The 17,667-nt window shown below is 45.6% G+C and overlaps 1 protein-coding gene and 1 pseudogene across 9 annotated transcripts; both read right to left on the reverse strand.

Annotated features, from left to right (window-relative positions):
- Positions 1-1,433: 1,433 nt before the first annotated feature.
- Fcrla (Fc receptor-like A) lies at positions 1,434-16,056 on the reverse strand. 9 transcript variants are annotated; one of them, XR_003947561.1, is made up of 5 exons: positions 11,302-11,443; positions 6,062-6,247; positions 5,358-5,624; positions 4,674-4,824; positions 1,434-2,234 (listed from the first exon to the last, which is right to left on the reverse strand). XR_003947561.1 is itself a non-coding variant. In XM_030243906.1 (5 exons), the coding sequence occupies exons 2-5, from the start codon at positions 6,138-6,140 to the stop codon at positions 1,990-1,992; spliced, it is 876 nt and encodes a 291-aa protein (XP_030099766.1). In that variant the 5' UTR covers positions 6,141-6,247; positions 15,992-16,056; the 3' UTR covers positions 1,434-1,989. The 9 variants fall into 9 exon arrangements, 6 of the variants coding, with proteins under 6 accessions (XP_030099766.1, NP_660123.1, NP_001153687.1 ...); XR_003947562.1 differs by having other exon boundaries at positions 6,062-6,244; positions 11,302-11,430; NR_027666.1 differs by having other exon boundaries at positions 4,674-4,958; positions 11,236-11,423.
- On the reverse strand, positions 9,017-9,500 carry Gm2962 (predicted pseudogene 2962; annotated as a pseudogene).
- Positions 16,057-17,667: the final 1,611 nt, after the last annotated feature.

Below are 17,667 nucleotides of genomic sequence, written 5' to 3' on the forward strand. Positions count from 1 at the left end.
ACTTAGAGTGTGGTGGTTTAAATGAGATGTTATCCTTAGTCTGGGCATTTGAATGCTGGGTCCCCAGTTAGTGATTGTCTGGGGAGATGTGACTTTGATGGAGGAAGTATGTCACTGAGGGGCAGGCTTTGAGACTCAAAAGAATCATGACATTTTGAGTTCATGGTCTCTGTGTCCTGCGTAAGCTCTCAGCTAATCCTGCCACTATACTTGGTGCTGGCTGCCAGGCCTCCCTGCCATGATAATGGTGAACTCTTATTCCTCTAGACCCATAAGCCCCAAACAAACTCTCCCTTCTTGCATTAGAGATTTATTGCTGGGAAGAGACATCATGCCCACAGCTTAACTGAAGCTGGCTTACGGTTTCAGAAGTTTAACCCATTATCATCATGGTGGGAAATGTGACAGCATCCAGGCAGACACGGTGCTGGAGAAGGAGCTGAGAGTTCTACATCTTGATTCCCAGGCAGCAGCAGGAGGAGACTGTGTCCCACACTGGGCATAGCTTGAGCATATATGAGACCTCAAAGCCCATCCCCATAGTGACATAGTTAGGTCTGTTAAAATTACAGTGGCTTTTGGGTTGGGATGAATGTTCTTTATCTTATGAGGTGGCCGTATGACTTTGGAGCCAGAGGTGGAATGTTAGAATTCATGTTTTGTTTGGTGCCTAGATTTGACACGATATTGAAGGCTGTGGAGCCTTTAGGAGGAAGAGCCTAGTTGGCAGAATTAAACCACTGAGAGTAGGCCTCTGAAGGTTATAACTTCTCCTGGTTCTGGCCATGGCTCGCTCTTTCTTGCCTACCACAATGTGAACACACACTCTTATTGCTGGGGCTGATTCATGCTGCTAGGCTTGCCTGCCATGATGGACAGAAAACCTCTGAAACCATGAAACACTTCCATTCCTCCTTACCGTAAGACAGCTCCCATTCCTCCTTAAGTCGTTTCTGTCATTCATTTTGGTCAGAGTGTACAAAAGCAATGGATTCACTAGCTTTGGGGGCTTTCTTTTCTACAGGCACTGACCCTAATCCTGAGACCTCTGTTCTCATTACCTAAACACCTCCCAAGGCTCCTTTGGCTCATGCCATCACCTTAGGGATTAATATTTCAGCATGGTAGGTGCTGCTGCTGAGAGAGAACTCAGGGACTAAGGGTGCTTGCTACTCTTCCAGAGAGTAGGAGTTCATTTCCCAGTACCCATATTGTGCAGCTCAGAACTGCCTTGAAATCCAGCTCCAGGGGATCTGATGCCCACTTTCTGGCCTCCACAGGACTTACACACATACATGTACATAAATTTAAGATTTCAGCATAGGTATTTGGAGGAGGAGGCCTATAAAAATCTAAACCATAGGATTAATTAAACACTAGCATATAATTAATAGTTTTTGAGGGAGAGTAATTAAGAGAGATGAAGCCTCACATTGACACCTAGCTTTTATTAGTCTTATATTTCATAACTTTAACATTAATAAGATTTGGGGACAGGAAATTTTTTATTGGGGAAAAGGGTTGTCCTATGCATTATAGGATGGTTATCAGCCTCCTTGGCTTGTAAATGCCTTAACTCATTAAATTCTACCAGCACAGACATCCTTCTCACCCTGTGTGAAACCCAACTGTCTAGGAGACACTGCTAAATGTTTCCATGGGAATATAGAGAAGAGAAATTACCCCCCTCCAGTTGAAATTGCAGTACAAAATCCACTTTTTTTGTTTTTATTTCTCTTTAAATTCTGTTCTAGGCAACAGAAAGAAATTCCTGGTCTAGAATGCAAAATGACTTTGTCATGGCTAAAGAAAACATAGTTATAGGGAAATTCTGGGTATAACCCTGTATGCATTTATTTACACTCGAACAGTTCCATTAGTTTAACTAAGTATCAAACCAGCTTGCAAAACTATGCCTGTATATGCATAGTCCAGAAAGAGCTGGAATTATTGCGGTGGTTGAATATAGCGCAGGTGAATAGCTCACTTTCATTTGTCAGCAACCTTCGTGGTACCAGGCTTCAGGTAGACAGACAAGTCCCTCAGCTCCATGACCAGATGACCGAGGAGAGCTCTTACATCTTGTATTTGTTTGAGAAGAAGCTGCATCTGGTGATGAAGGTGGGGGTCTGGGGAGGAGAATCTTGGCTGCTCAGCAGAAGAAGCAGGTGGTGGGGGCAGAGGACCGAGAGCTTCTGTGGGAGGAGTTTCCGAAGCGGTTGGTTTCTGAAGAGCTGGATTCAAGATGGAGGAATAAGCAGAGTTTAAGGGACCTAAGTTATGGGCAGGAAGCACATGCAAGTCGAATCTGTCTGGTCACCCTGTAATCCTGTAATCCCAGTACTCAGGAGGCCAAGGCAGAAGGAACACTGCAAGTTCAAACCCAGCCTGGTCTACATAGTAAGCTGTATGTAGGTCAGCCAAGGATACAAAGTAAGACCTTATCCTAAAAACTGGAGGGAAAAAAAAAAGATACCTGACTCTGGCCCTCACACTGTTAGCTTCTAAGTGAGGCAAACAACTTCAGGGCAAGCTCCTATAAGAATGTTTCTTCAAAGTCTTCCTTCCTTTATTTCAGCTAAAACTGTAGAACGTAAACTCAGTATACCCTGAGGTATTCCTGCCTACCACCTTAACTTTCTCTCCATCTTGGCTAAGCACACCCCCAAACGTGTCTACCATCTTTTCTTAACTCACGAGTTTAAAGTGAGCATGCTCAGAGTGCACTGCTTAACTGAGAATGTTTAAGAATGGACCAACCTTTACATGAGTGAATATATAAACCTCCCATGGGAGTTGAATGAACCTCCCATGCCCTGTTTACTTGGGGAGGGAGGGTCTTGCTTTGGAAATAACACCTGCACTCTTCTTGCCTGACATCAAAAAAAAAAACCAAATCTTTCTTCACTCTTGTGTGCCTTTGTGTGGTGGTTTGAGTACAATAGCTCCCATAGGCCCATGGGGAGTGGCACTACAAGGAGATGTGGCCTTGTTGGAGGAAGTGTGTCATTGTAGGGACAGGCTTTGAGGTCTCAGTAGCTCAAGCCTATTCTCTTCTGATGCCTGTTGATCAGATGTAGACTGTTCAGCTCCTTCTCAGCATTTGTCTGCCACACACACTGCCACGTTCCCTGCCATGACAATAATGGACGCTGAACTGTAAGCCAGCCCCAAGTAAATGTTTGACTTTATAAGGATTACCATAGTCAATGGTGTCTCTTCACAGCAACAGAAACCCTAACTAAGACCTTTGGCTCTGCTTATTTTGGAATTGAACTCTGCGAGATGTCAACTCACTGTGTTCGGTTACGGAATCATTGTTTCCTCTTTTGTGAAAGTGGCCGTGGTACTCACTGGCAGCCAGGGCACGAAGACTCTTACGTCCTTCCTAATGCAAACTTTAGTCTGAGGCTTGACTACCTCTGCTTGAGACTCTTTAGTGTGGACGCCTCATTGTTAAACAGTCCAGTTTGTTCTCTTTCAAGGCAGAATTTAATTTCTGGAAGTACACTCTGGGGTCAACCTTCTCTTTGTGTGTGTTAGTTGTTCATCTTTGCTTCAATTTTCCTCTGCATGGGTCACCCGAGGCACCCTTTCTTCAGGATGACAATCACAACTCTCTCCCACTGCTTCCATGTGACACTTTCATATGACCTATTGTGGGAAGCCACATGTGCCGTTGCTGAGTGGCACTGACTACTGCTGGCCACCACGCATTGGACAAACAACCAATGTGTACATATGCAGTAAAGTTTTTTGCAAAGACATTGCCTGGCCCAGGCATGATAATGAGGTTCTGTAAGGTACTGAGAGTATAACCAATCAGATGTGAGACATGCAAATGAGGTATGATAATGAGGTTCTGTAAGGTACTGAGAGAGTAACCAATCAGATGTGAGACATGCAAATGAGGTATGATAATGAGGTTCTGTAAGGTACTGAGAGTGTAACCAATCAGATGTGAGACATGCAAATGAGGTATGATAATGAGGTTCTGTAAGGTACTGAGAGAGAGTAGCCAATCAGATGAGGAACATGCAAATGAGGCTTAGTGCATAACCAATCCGGGTGTGAGAGACGCCTCTCCTAGGCCTATAAAAGCAGCACCAGTTCTGGGCTCGGGGTCTTTTTGCCTCTACAATCAAGCTCTCCCAATAAACGTGTGCAGAAGGATCCTGTTGCAGCGTTGTTCTTCCTGGCCAGTTGAGCGCGAAAGAACCTATCTTCAAGATTTCTCATCAGCCTAGGTGACTCCTAAGTGTGTGTCAAGTTGTATACAGCTTTCCTAATGGTAACTTCTAGTAACATACATTGTACTCTTTGTAGAGACTGTTTGTTTGTTTGTTTGTTTGAGATGAGGTCTCAATGTGCAGTCCTGACTGGCCCTTTCTAGATATTATCTGCATTCTAGGTACGATGCTTCCATAAATGTTCAGATCATATAGGAATCTTGCATTCTATAAGGAGATACAAGAGGGGCCAGCTAAGGTCTTGGCTTGTTCCACAGTCCAAGGAAGACACTCTCTTTCTGAACTCTCTTCTACCTTCAAAGACTTTGGATTATTGCCCTGTCTCTCCTGCATCTATTCTTCATCTCGTTCCTCCAGAGTTCGGTTGATAAACCCAGTCCTGTCTCACACACACCCCACAGGTGCATATACACATTAACTCACCCTGTACCCAGATCTCCAGTTGTGGGCTCTGCTTCGAAATCTGTCTGTCCTCAGTCACTGCCTCACACCAGTAGGAGCCAGAGTGTTCTTCTGAGGCTTTGGGGATCTTGAGTTCTGAAGAGACTCCTCTGACACTCAGTGACCTTCCATCCTTGTAGAAAGAGAAGAGGAGGCGGGAAGCTGACCTCTGCAGGGCCAGCTTTGTCTGACAGCTCAGGGTTACTGAGCCTCCCTCTTGGGGCTCACTAGAAGGTAAGGCTTTGAGAACTGGGGCTGCAAACAACTCTAGGAAAACGACAAGAAGTGAAGAAGAAGAGGTCAACAACAGACCCATAACTTCCCTCTCCCATCCTTTCCTCTGGTTCTACTAGGTGTGGGTTCTCTTTAGGAAGGTCCCATTTGAACTTTTCATCAACTTCCTCCTCCTTTTCCTCTTCCTCCTCCTCTCCCTCCTCCTCCCTTCCTTTCTTTCTTTTCCTTCCCTTCTTATTTCTTCTCTCTCTTCCCCCTCCTTTCGCTCCCTCCTCCCTCCTCTTCCTGCTTCTTTCCCTTCTAGGCAGGGACTAGAAAAGACAATCCAGGCTCTGGATCTGTGAACATCAAAAACCATAGATCTTGATGGTGCTGGTCTCTCTGTTCCTTCTCACCCAAATCTACCACAGCAACACTCCCTCAGATGCTCACCTTGGACAGTGATAGCCACAGGGGATGCAGCCTCTCGGCTCCCAGGACCAGGGCTCCTGAAGATGCCACTGCAGTGGTAGTGCCCACCGTCTGACTTTTGCACCATGGTGATGGAGAATTCACTTTTAGGTCCAGGAGGACCCAAGGCGGAGCCCTCTCGGTAGAAGATAACCTGAGTCAGTGGCCAGTCTTGCCAGGCGCGGCAGTGCAGAACCAATGTGTCTCCTTCAAATATCAATGTAGCTGGACCTTGAAGGATCAGCCAGTCTGTGGCCCAAAGTAAGAGTTCAGTATCCTCCGCATCCCTTAGGAAGTCCCAAGCAATGTTCATAGCAGGTCCCCTAAACTGTCCAGGTCACTTTCAACTCCTACTAGACCACCTTACTGCTCTCTTCCCTTAGAATTCATATAACAATGGCAAAGACCTCTTTCTTCCTCTGCCCTCCCCCTCTACTCCTGCCCTCCAGTCCCCAAAAATACTGGTTCCCCGGGAACAATTTTTACTTAGAGATTGAACTTAGTGTTACAGACTGCTCACGGTATTTCCTCACCCTGTCTTGTGCCTTCGTGATTGACCCAGAGTCGAGAGAATAACTCTAGGGCATTTTTTTCTCCTGGGAGTTAAGGATGGGGAACGTCTACCTATGCCAGTTCCCTGAGTGGACTGGGGCTACCAGGAGTGGTTTGAGGCACTGGGATCTCACCATAGGACACGCTGAGATGGAAGGGTTTACTGAATGTGTAGCCCTTGAACTGGAAGCCAGCTTCACTGGATTGGGTCATATCGCCATCATCTTCATCACCCTCGTCTTCCTCAGCAGCAGCCTGGCAGCTGCCTTGCTCAGTGCTGACAAGTCCTTCACACTTCAGAGTCTCTGAACTGGCAGCTGCTGGGGAGGGAGAGTCAGAGAATGATACTGCAACTTGGGGAAAGGGAATAAGAAGGACCCTCCACACCGGCTCCTCTTCTGCCCTGGGAATATCTTCTCAGGAGAGAAGAAGAAGACACCAAACCTCTCTAAGAGGCTCCTATGGGTCTTCACTGGGATGGCTTTGACCTTGGCTCATTGGCATTCACGCCTCCTGGTGAAAAGACTATGGTTTGGGGAAGGGGGGGGGGGAATGAAGGAACAGTAAACTCAGCAGCATGACATCCAGCTGTTGGTTCAGGAAATCAAAGGACAGTGACAGCCATGACCCCACAGCAGGAGGAAGAAAAGATGAGCATCAGATTCTAGCATCCACGGTGTGTCACACACTGCTGACACATTGGTGCACTGTTTAATCTTCACAAGTCTGCCTTTCAGATAAGTGTGCTCACTGTCATCTGATGATTTTTGTTGATGATGAAGTTTTATGAGCAAGGTCACACTCTGCAGTCCAAGTCAACCTGACACTCTCTATGTAGCCCAGGCCGACCTTGAACTTGCAACAATTCTCCTGCCTCAGCCACAGGAATAAGCTACAAGGCCGGGTTGTCCATCCTATAAATTTTAAAGAAGCAGTTCTACAAAATCAAATTTAAACGAGTTTAAAGAAAGACTTGGGGATTTGCTGGGAGATAGAGCAGTTGGAAAACCGCTTAGTTTGCACATTGGTGGAGCAAACATAGCCTTGTAACTCCAGTGCTTGGGAGGCAAAGATAGGCAAGATCCCCAAGGGTTGCTGGCCAGCCAGCCAGCTAGCCTAGGCTACACAGTGAGGCCCAGACCAATGAAAGACTATGTCTTGATAAAATAAAACAGAAAGGTAGAAAAGATCTAAGGAATGGGACACTTGATGTTCTCTGATCCACACTAACACATGTACACGTGTGCGTGTACACCCACACACATACAAACATGTACCCCACACATGCACACAAGTACATTTAAAAAGGAAAGCAGACAGGCAGGCAAGCCTGGACGGCAGAACGTTTGCCTAGCCTACAAGAGGCTCTGGGTTTGATCCTAGCGACAAGGACACCCTGAGAGTCGAGAATGGAGCAAGAATGTCAGGGATGACTGCAAGCTCAGAAGCAGGGTTTGTTTTACTTCAGTCCGAGTCTACTTTACTCCTCTGAGCCTCCTTGGTGACATCCTGCCCTGACTCTCATCTTCTCGAAATTATTTGGCTCTTTAGGGTAGACTATGTTATCTAACCATTGGACTGAGCGCAGGGACCCCAATGGAAGAGTTGGGGGAAGGACTGAAGGAGCTGAAGGGATTGCAATCCCATAAGGAAGAACAACAATATCAACTAACTGGACCCCCTCAGAGCCCCCAGGGACCAAACCACCAATCAAAGAGTATATATGGGTGGGTCCATGGTACCCGATACATATGTAGCAGAGGATGGCCTTATCTGGTATCAATGGGAGCTGGAGCACTTGGTTTTGTGGAGGTTTGTTGCTCCAGCTAATGGGGATGCTAGCGAGGTGAGGTGGGAGTGGTTGGGTGGTTGTGGAAGCACCCTCTTAGAGGCAAAGAGGAGGGGGGATGGGATGGGGAGTTGTGGAGGGAAAGCCAGGAAGGGGGACAAAATTTGAAATGTAAATAAATAATCAATTAGAAATAAGAATATGTTGTCTACAAAAGTAGCTATGCCCCCTTTCCCCTTTGTTTCCCCTTTCAAGTCTTCATTTTTCTTTTTTCCCTCCTTTTCTTTTTCTTGGTTTTAGAGACAGTGTTTCTCTGTCTAGCTCTGGCTGTCCTGGAACTTGCTGTGTAGAGCAGGCTGTCCTCAAACTATGGGGTCTGCCTGCCTCCGCCTCTTGAGAACTGGCATTAAAGGCATGCATGACCACCAGTCAGTCCATTCTTTGCTCTTCAGTTATCCCTTTTTCCCCTAGTGATGGCAAAGCTCTTTCCCCATTCCCCCCTCCCTGCTACCCTTTACTGTCAGGCTGCTCTGGTAGCGGTGGAACAATTCTTTGCCTCCGGGTCAAAACTTTAGAGACTTCTCCCTACCTCTCTACAATATCTCTTAGGTCCATGACTGACCCAGGATAGGTAATGTCATTTCTCCCTGCTCTCCCTGCTCCTTGCCCTGCTTAGTCCTCATATTCATATGTGTTTTCTTGTTCACTCCACTCTCTCCCATCCCGGGCACCTTTGTTCTCATCCTCTCCCAGTGCCCAGACTCTCGGACTTTTTTTAAACTTCCTTATCAAGTGTACTTCCTGGTTTGCACTGTCTTGGTACCCGTAGCTCCGCCCTCTTCTCTCTACCCCTTTTCAGTTCCTCCACTATCAGATGTCTGCGCTCAGTGTCCTTTTATTTTGTTTCGGAGACAAAATAATAAAACCTCAGAGCTGGAGAGTAGGGTTAGCTATTTAAAAAAAAAAAATCCTTCTTGGTCTTGCAGAGGATCCAGGTTTGGTTCCTGACGTCCACATAGTGGCTCCCGACCGTCTCAACCTGTAGTTGCAGGAGATCTGATGCTCTCCTCTGACCTCTGAAGGTATCAGGCATGGAGTTGGTGCACAGACACACCCTCAGTCAAAACAGTAACATATAACGTTACTTATTTGATTGATTAATTAATTAATTAAAGTTAAAGCCTTGCTGGCTTAGTTGGCATTTCCTTATATGGTTCAATGGGAGGTATTATCCTCGTTTTTACAACAGGGAAAAGTGAATTAGGATATATTAAAAGTGATTTTTTTTCTTTTTTCTTTTCATGGTTACAATAGACATTTATTTAAAGTGTGGCATAGGTAGAACAAATAATTCTTAAATTGTGATTTGGGTTGAAATAACTTTGTAAAAGTATGGTGAGACCAGGCACATCCACAGATCTTAACTAAAAGATCACTTCTTTGCCCACTCTTCTCTTTCTTTTCTTTCCCGAATAACCTCTTTTAGATAGGGTTCAAGGTAGAATTTGTCCTCCTCATATTTTGTCCACGGATCCTTAGGCAAGATCTGATGCATCATAGTCAGGTCCAGGGCTCTCTTAATTCGAAAAATCCTGTCATTATAAAGGTCCTCAGGAAGCCTTCTTATGGCTTCTTTTACATCTTCAGTTTCTTGTAGTGTATCATCTCGCATTAACCCCAGTTTATTGAATCCTGCAGCATTATAATACCACTTTCGAAAACCATCCAGCCACTTGCTTGATGCTGAAACAGCAGATCGGCCCGCCATTTTGACCTGAGAGTGATTTTTTTTTTCTTAAACAGTATTTTATAATGCATCCCTGGATGGTCTGGTACTTACAATGTGACTTGAGCTGACTTTGAACTTGAGGCAATCCTCATGCCTCGGGCTTCTTAGACCTGAGATTAAAGGTACATGACATGCTCCTATGCTCAACAGAAAGAGAATTTTTCCAAGTGATATAAAAGTAGTAACTGGGAGAGGAGCCGGAAGTCAGAGTACCTGATACAAGACCACAGTTCTTGCTACAAAACCAAAAACCTGGGCCTCCCACAAATAGCTCTGGGTTTGGTGGAAGACCATGCATAAGAAAGGATTGTTGTAGTGTTTGGATAACAGCAATAACAAAGTGTCAGGGGCAGCCACTGGGGATCCAACAAGGCTTCTTTCAGAAGATGCTCTCAAGATGGAGTCTTTAAGGATACTTAGATGCTTGTAAAGGGGGAGGGGACTGGGGAGTCATGGCAGAGGTCATTTCAGATGGAGCTAACAATATAAGCAAATCTCGGAGGCAGATAGGAATCTGGGCTGTGAATGGAAATGCAGGCTCATTGAGTTTTGTGAGAGTGGAAGTGGGAAGGCTTTGGGTATGCCAAAGAGGCTGAGGGGGTTTAGTGGGTACCAGGTTTGGGGTTTTATGTGCCACAACAAGAGCTGGAGTTTTAGAAGTCACTCCGGATGTAGAGAGAATTCATCCTGTGAGACGAGGCTGAGACAGGGTTGGCAAGGAAGCCATTGCCCAGCTCAGTCCTAAGAAAACATTTGTAGTGGTCCAGAGAAGGAACTGGTTGAGAAAGCAAGTTAGGAGGTGACATTTGTCAATGATGATGATGCAGAGAATGACAAAGGAAGAGTTGGGTTTCCAGCAGAGGGCTAGTGCAGTGAGCTGAGATCAGATAAAAAGTAAATGAAAAGAAGTGAGGATGCAAGAATGTGTGAACTCATCTCTGGTCATGTTGTGTTGGTACCAGGTACATGGACACACACACACACACACACACACACACACACACACACACACACACATGGGTCAAAATGCCTGTGTAAAGGTTAATATTCAAATGTGAAGGTCAAAAGCAGAATTAGAGCTGGAAATGTGCCCGAGGCTCTAAAATATACAACTGTTCAGAAAAAACATACACATACATGCAAACTGGAGGGAGGGAGGGAGGGAGGGAGGGAGGGAGGGAGGGAGGGAGGGAGGGAGGGAGGGAGGGAGGGAGGGAAAAGATTTAACTTTAGAGCACACTGGAGTTTATGGAAGGCAAAGAAAAGCTACTGAAGGACCAAAGGACATCCCAGCAGTAAACAGAGTAAATGACAGTGACAGTCAGGAAAACAGAGGCTGCAAGAGAGAATAAGCAGCCAGTAGGGCTAGACAAAACAAAGAAACCCATCACGGTAAGAACCGAAAAGTGTACAGGGACCTGGTTAGAGCAGAGGTCACTGTACCCTACGTAATCCAGACTCCAGTGGAGGCCACGCTGCAAGCAGGGAAGGAGGTGGAGCCTGCAAGCCCGCACTGCCCTTCCAAGACAGTTGTATTAGAAAAGTAAGAGCTAAGATTTGCAGTTGGCAAAGGCTTCATAGTCAGAAGGGACTTTTAGGATGGAAACTATTAGACTTTTTATATTTAGAAAGAGCCATTCAGTCCTTCACGTCTGACTTGTCTTCTATCTGTCCTTGTCCCGCCTGAGCAGTAATTCTTTGCAAAGTCAGAACTAGTCCATTCTTCTTACCTTTGAGGATTTCCTCAAGATTTGGCGTATCTCATCTCCACACCAGCATTCAAACACTTTACTTACCCAGTAACATCTGGGTTGCCAGGAGCACAGCAGGGCAGACATAAAGGGCCCACTGTGTGAGCGTGCAGCTCAGCTTCATGGTGACTGGGTTTATACCTCCTGCAACCCCAACATACTGATTTTCTTCAACATGAAACCTCTCAAATTAGAAAAGAGGAAATAAACCTAACTGTCTCGCCTCCACACACCTGTGGCCAAGTCTCCAATTGGCTCTTGTCACTCAGGTTCACACAGGTTGCTTCTGATGCCATCCTTCATCCCTCAGGGTGTAGATTAAATGCTAGGGCTCTCAATTGTTAATTTTTTTCTTTTTCTTGTTGAGCTTGGGGACTTTTCAAAATGATTGGTGTTCAGTTGGTCTTCAGACTACACCAGAGAGAAGTCAACCCCACAACAGTCCAGCTCGCTGGAGGTAGGAGGCCGGAAATTAATGGAAGAAAACCACGGGGGTGTGAAGGATGTGATGTGGAGGTGTCCTGCTCCTTCCACTCCACTCTTTACCTGTGCCCAGTGATTCTAATACAGCAGGAGAGAGAGAGGACAGATTGATAAGGGTAGCTGTCAAATTTGTCTCTATTGGCTCTGCCCAAGCAAACTCCACTCAAAGTTGTACCCAAGTTTCTCCTGACCTGTGTCTTAGCTTTGTTTCTGCAGAACGACACAGGCTTGCAGAACTGTTGAGCCTTGCAGAATGATACAGGCTGTTCAGCCTTTGTGGAACTCTGCATACAAGGCAGAGTTAGAACCATGGGAAAGAGCAAAAAGAAAAAGAAAATCAATTCCCAGAGACCCCAGCAAGAAGTCCAACCATTGGGTTCCCTGCCAAAGCTCGAAGCACTGACTCTGAGGACTTGGAGACAGGAAGTATCCAGTCTTTGAGTACCTGGAAGAGACTGGGGAACATGGGCAATGAATATAGAAGCCATGTCATCTCTCTTCACCTCCGTGTGGACCTATGGGAGCCACAGTCCCGAACTCCAACTCTTTGCTCAGTTGTGGGCCCTGTGTCTCCTTGCATGGAGATCCTACTCTTCTACTTTCCCTTGTCACACCACCCACACCCAGGTCCCACACAGGGAGGAGTGTCATCAGAAATGTGGGTCTCAAAGACAGAGAGGGGGTGGGGCTGCATGACCAGTCAGTTATGACAAAACAGATCAGGATAGGCAGGTGGGCCATATGGGCATAGGAGAGTACGGTTTTCTATGTCTAGTGTAAGCAGTTAGAATAACTTTTCCATTATGTAAGAAGTGTATGTTTTTGTGCAGATGGCCCCAGGGAGTCCTGAGCTGGTTGAATATGGGTGTGGGGGAAGGCAGTGAGGCAGTAAGTCTTGCAGCTGATGTGGTAGAAAGACCCAACAGCTTCAGAAGAGGAAGAGAAATCGAGACAGCCCTAAGACAAGTTAAATAAATGAATTGTGTTTAGATTAGGCTTTCACTAAACTGCACAACAGACCTTCTATTAGACAGGACAAAAAAAGCTTTTGAAAAACTAACAATTTCCCCTGTTCTCTTACAACCTCTTGATAAATGCCCTCCACATTCTCTGGACCAGCCTTCACAGAACCCAACCTCAGTGCAGAAAGCAAGAAGGCCTCTGAAGGTGTTACTTGGAGATCTTGTTCTTTAAGTTAGATTATCCACTTAGCCGTGTGGAAAATTTGTACCTCTGAGGCTTGATCAGTAAACTCTTCTGAATAAGTGTGAAATCCCCACCCCAAAGAGACTCACAGGAGCGATATTAGGATGGCTAAGTGCTAGGAAGACAAATCCAATTAGATCTGCTATCCTGATTACCTCAGACTGCTCACAAAGACACGGGACAAACTCAGCCCTCATCCATCCCAAGGCCCTTTGAGACCTTCCTCAGTTAGCTTGTGACTAGTGGGCCAATATACTGACTTTAACAAGATTCTTTTTGTCTAGTTTTATTTATGTATGTACACCTGTTTGTCTGTCTGTGTGCCAAGTGTATGCAGGTGCCCTTGAAGGCCGGAAGTGAACACTGGATCTTCTGGAGCTGAAGTTCCAAGTGGTTGTGGGCAGGCTCTGTAGGTGCCGGAAATTGCATCCTTGTTCTCTGCAAGAGTAGGAGCTCTTAAATGTCTATCTTTGACCTGTGTGTGTGTGCGCATGCTCATGCATTTTTTTTTCTTTTTTTTTTTTAAAGATTTATTTATTTATTATATGTAAGTACACTGTAGCTGTCCTCAGATACTCCAGAAGAGGGCATCAGATTTCGTTACAGATGGTTGTGAGCCACCATGTGGTTGCTGGGATTTGAACTCGGGACCTTTGGAAGAGCAGTCGGCACTCTTAACCACTGAGCCATCTCGCCAGCCCCCGCTCATGCATTTTTGTGTATGCAAAGACCATGGCATATGTGGACAGCTTGTGGACATGTCTTCTCTCCTTCTACCACGTACTGTGGATTGAACTCAGGCTGTCACTCTTGGCAACAAGCTCCCTTGCCCACTGAGCCATCTCGTCAGCCCAGGAATCTAGAGATGTTTTAAATATGGCTTATTTATACATTGTATTGCTACGAATGATTTTCAGTTTACGACTTGCCTCTTCACTTTACATATTATATTTTTATTGGGGGGTACATGGAGGGGTATATGTGCTCACATATTAGCAGGTGCTTATGCGTACCAGATGTCAACCGTGGCTGTCATTCCTCAGGAGCCATCTACTTTGCTTTTTAACACAGGGTCTCTCCCAATTTAGCTGGGTAGACTGGTCAGCCTGTCTTCACTTCCCCAACAGTGGAAATGCATAATCTTTTTATGTGGGTGCTGGAGGTCAAACTCAGGTCTTTGTGCTTGTAGGATAAGCACATACAGACAGACTGATCTCCCCCTATCTCCCCAGCATCACTTTGTGTGTTTTAAGACCATTTTATTAAGACATAAAGTCATGGACACAACATGCATATTTAAGTAGTAGGCTTTGATGAATTTGGATAAAGTATGCACACGTGAAACTGTTGCCACAATAAGGTAGTCAAACACGTGGCTCCTGAAGCATCTCTTATGTCCCCCGATGGCCACTTGGGGCTTACCTTCTCTGAGCAATCACTGTTTTCTTTCCTATCACTATGGCCTGCAGCACATCCTCCGTAAGTTTGTGCACACTAAGTTACACAGCATATCCTTTGTGCCTGGTCTCTTGCACTCAGTAAACCTGCTTTTGTTGCACCCATCCGTAGCTCTTTTCATTTCTTGTATGGCTATACCACACTCTACTTAACCACCGAAGTGCTGGTTCACCACTAGATTGTTTCTATGTACAGCTTTGACAAACAAAGCTATTATGCTCTTGGGTACATGTTGGGTACCTAAGAGTGGACTGGCTGGGTTCATATAAGTATGCCTGTAGGTATGTATATACTTTACGTTTTTGTGGGTTTTGTTTTGTTTTGTTCTGTTTATACATTTATTTTTGCTTTTTTGAGACAGGATCTCTCTATGTACCCCTAGCTGTCGTGGAATTCACTGTGTAGAACAGGATAGTCCCAAATGCACAGAAACGAGTCTGCTTCTGCCTCCCAAGTGCTGGTTTTTATTCTTTTATGTGTAATGTGTTTTCACTGCATGTCTGGCTATGCCAGAAAGAGGGCATCAGGTCCCCTGAAACTGGAGCTACAGATGGTTGTGAGCCACGATGTGGGTGCTGGGAATTGAATCCATGTCCTCTGGAAAAGCAGCCTGTGCTCTTAACTGCTGAGCCATCTCTCCAGTTCCCTGTCCCTTTTTCTTTAGTAGTTTGACACAGGATCTTATTGTTGGCTTACAGGAGATTTTACTAGGCTCCTCTCAGGGACCTAGCATCTCAGGGACCATTGGCTGCCACCCAGTGTCCCAGGTGTGGGCAGGTGTGGGCTGTCTGCCAGCCCAGAACTCACGCTTGTTCTCTCTCTCTCTCTCTCTCTCTCTCTCTCTCTCTCTCTCTCTCTCTCTCTCTCTCTCTGTGTGTGTGTGTGTGTGTGTGTGTGTGTGTTTTCCTGGTGGTCTCTCTCCCTTTTTCTGTCTGGCTCTACTACTTCTCCAGGTCCCCACTCCTCTCCACTCCCTAATAAGTCCCTTTTATATCAGATCTATCACATGCTGTAGTTACTCAGGGGCACACCTTGTCATGGACCCACCAGTACCCCTCACTTCATAACCCTTAACTGTAGATCACACTGGCCTAGGACTCATATCTAGCCCAAGCTGACTTTGAATTCACAACAATCCTCCTGCCTCAGCTTCTTGAGTGCTCTACAGGAATGAGCCACCACATCTGGCTTTGTTTTTAAACTTAGGAGAAAAAAAAAATGCTACCCATCTTTCCAGATTGCATTAGTCAGAGCTCTCCATAAAAATAAAGTTAAGGGGGCTGGCAAGATGGCTCAGTGGTTAAGAGCGCCAACTGCTCTTCCAAAGGTCCTGAGTTCAAATCCCAGCAACTGCATGGTGGCTCACAACCATCCATAATGAAATCTGATGCCCTCTTCTGGAGTGTCTGACGACAGCTACAGTGTACTTACATATAGTAAATAAATTTTAAAAATATTTTAAAAATTAAATAAAGTTAATATAAACATATGAGAACTTATTCTAGATTTTAGCCCATGTGCTTATGAAGACAAGCAAGTCCCACCTGCTTTTTTCTTTTTTCTTTTCTTTTCTTTTTTTCTGTCTCACCTGCTTCCTGCAAGTAGGAGAACCAGGAAAGCCTGCTATAGACTTCAAGCCCAAAAGCCTGGTTATCAGGGAAGTCTGCGGTTTCTCAAGCTGAACCTGAAGAAGAAGTGAGAAGCAAGAGTGTTGATAACGGATGGCCCAGCTCAGAAAGAGAAATCAGGTTCCCCTTCCCCTGCCTCTGGTTCTCTTTAGATCCTGAGTGGAATGGGTGTGGGCCATCTACAGAGGATGAAGGCAGATCCTCCTTCCTCAAACTACTGACTCAGACGTTAATTTCTTCCATAATTCCTTCACAAACACAGCCTGAAATAATAATGTCTTAACAGCACTCTCTGCATCCTTAGCCCAGTCATGTGGGCACATGTTAACATCACAGTGGCTGATGATTGTCCAGTCCCACCAGCAGTGTTAGAAAACTCCGATTATTAAGGACTATTTGTTAAGACCCTGAATTACTCCATGTGGTGTAAAACAGTGCTTTCAGGGGCTAAGCCTTACTCTGAAAAATTCTATCTTATAAGCAAATGCAGAAGTAGGGTGACTCTGTACCTTGAGGGGCATGTAAACAATACCACCATTCCAGTACCACCAACAAGGCACAGATGGGTAAGCCTTAAAAGTGTGAAAGGTGCCACTGCCACCCTATAAATTTATCAAAATAAACTGGAACTGTAGGAACATGGTTATATAAAAATCATAGATGGATCACAGGGCTCCCAATGGAGGAGCTAGAGAAAGTACCCAAGGAGCTAAAGGGATCTGCAACCCTATAGGTGGAACAACATTATGAACTAACCAGTACCCCGGAGCTCTTGACTCTAGCTCCATATGTATCAAAAGATGGCCTAGTCGGCCATCACTGGAAAGAGAGGCCCATTGGACACACAAACTTTATATGCCCCAGTACAGGGGAACGCCAGGGCCAAAAAAATGGGAATGGGTGGGTAGGGAAGTGGGGGGGAGTATGGGGGACTTTTGGGATAGCATTGGAAATGTAATTGAGGAAAATACGTAATAAAAAAAAATCATACCAAGGTCCAAAAACTTGTTGAGGTTCATGAGGTCCATAACAGGGAAGACACCTAGCACTACAATGGCAGTGGCCCCACCAAACTGTCATGTGACCATCTAGTACATATGTCAAAGGACTGAGTGCCAGAGAACTTCTGACTGTCCCTGAAGCTTCAGCTCAGCACAGTCCTGCTGTTGGAGCAGCCTGTCTGAATTGTAATCCATCCATCTGGGTCTGCCATTGAAAAGGACAGCCCAGGAACTTTGGGAAGGTCATGAAACACTTGCCCCTCCTGAAGGGAGAGGTTGATTAACATTCCTCAGACTACAGGGCAGATGGACTTTTGCCCACCTTCAGACAAGGGAAGTCCTTGTCACCTCTTTCCCTAAAGACCAATCAGTTTAAAGGGCACAGTGTTCAGCCAATCATATTGTACCTAGTTGCTGATGCTCTATTCTGCCCCTGGAAACCATATGAAAACTTGCTGAACAGCGCTAGAGGTCGCCTCTCCTTCAGGTCTGGGATGACCTCAACGCACTGAAACAATAAATTCCTCTTGCTTTTTGCATTGATCTCGGCTCCGCATGGTTCACTCAGGGGGTTCCTGGACCAGCTCCTGCTCTTTGTATCTAGAACCTCTGTGGTCCCACATCTTGTTTTTGAA

The sequence above is a fragment of the Mus musculus genome, chromosome 1, assembly GCF_000001635.26.
Source record: "Mus musculus strain C57BL/6J chromosome 1, GRCm38.p6 C57BL/6J".
NCBI lineage: Eukaryota > Metazoa > Chordata > Mammalia > Rodentia > Muridae > Mus > Mus musculus.

Excerpts from the sequence above, each read along its gene's own strand:
- Fcrla (NM_001160215.1), bottom strand. The coding sequence starts at position 11,380 with ATGAAGCTGAGCTGCACGCTCACACAGTGGGCCCTTTATGTCTGCCCT. Across the intron at positions 6,248-11,301 it reads GGCAACCCAGATGTTACTGG|CAGCTGCCAGTTCAGAGACT; the intron begins GTAAGTAAAGTG and ends CTCCCTCCCCAG. Across the intron at positions 5,625-6,061 it reads CCATCTCAGCGTGTCCTATG|ACTGGCTGATCCTTCAAGGT; the intron begins GTGAGATCCCAG and ends TTTGGGCCACAG.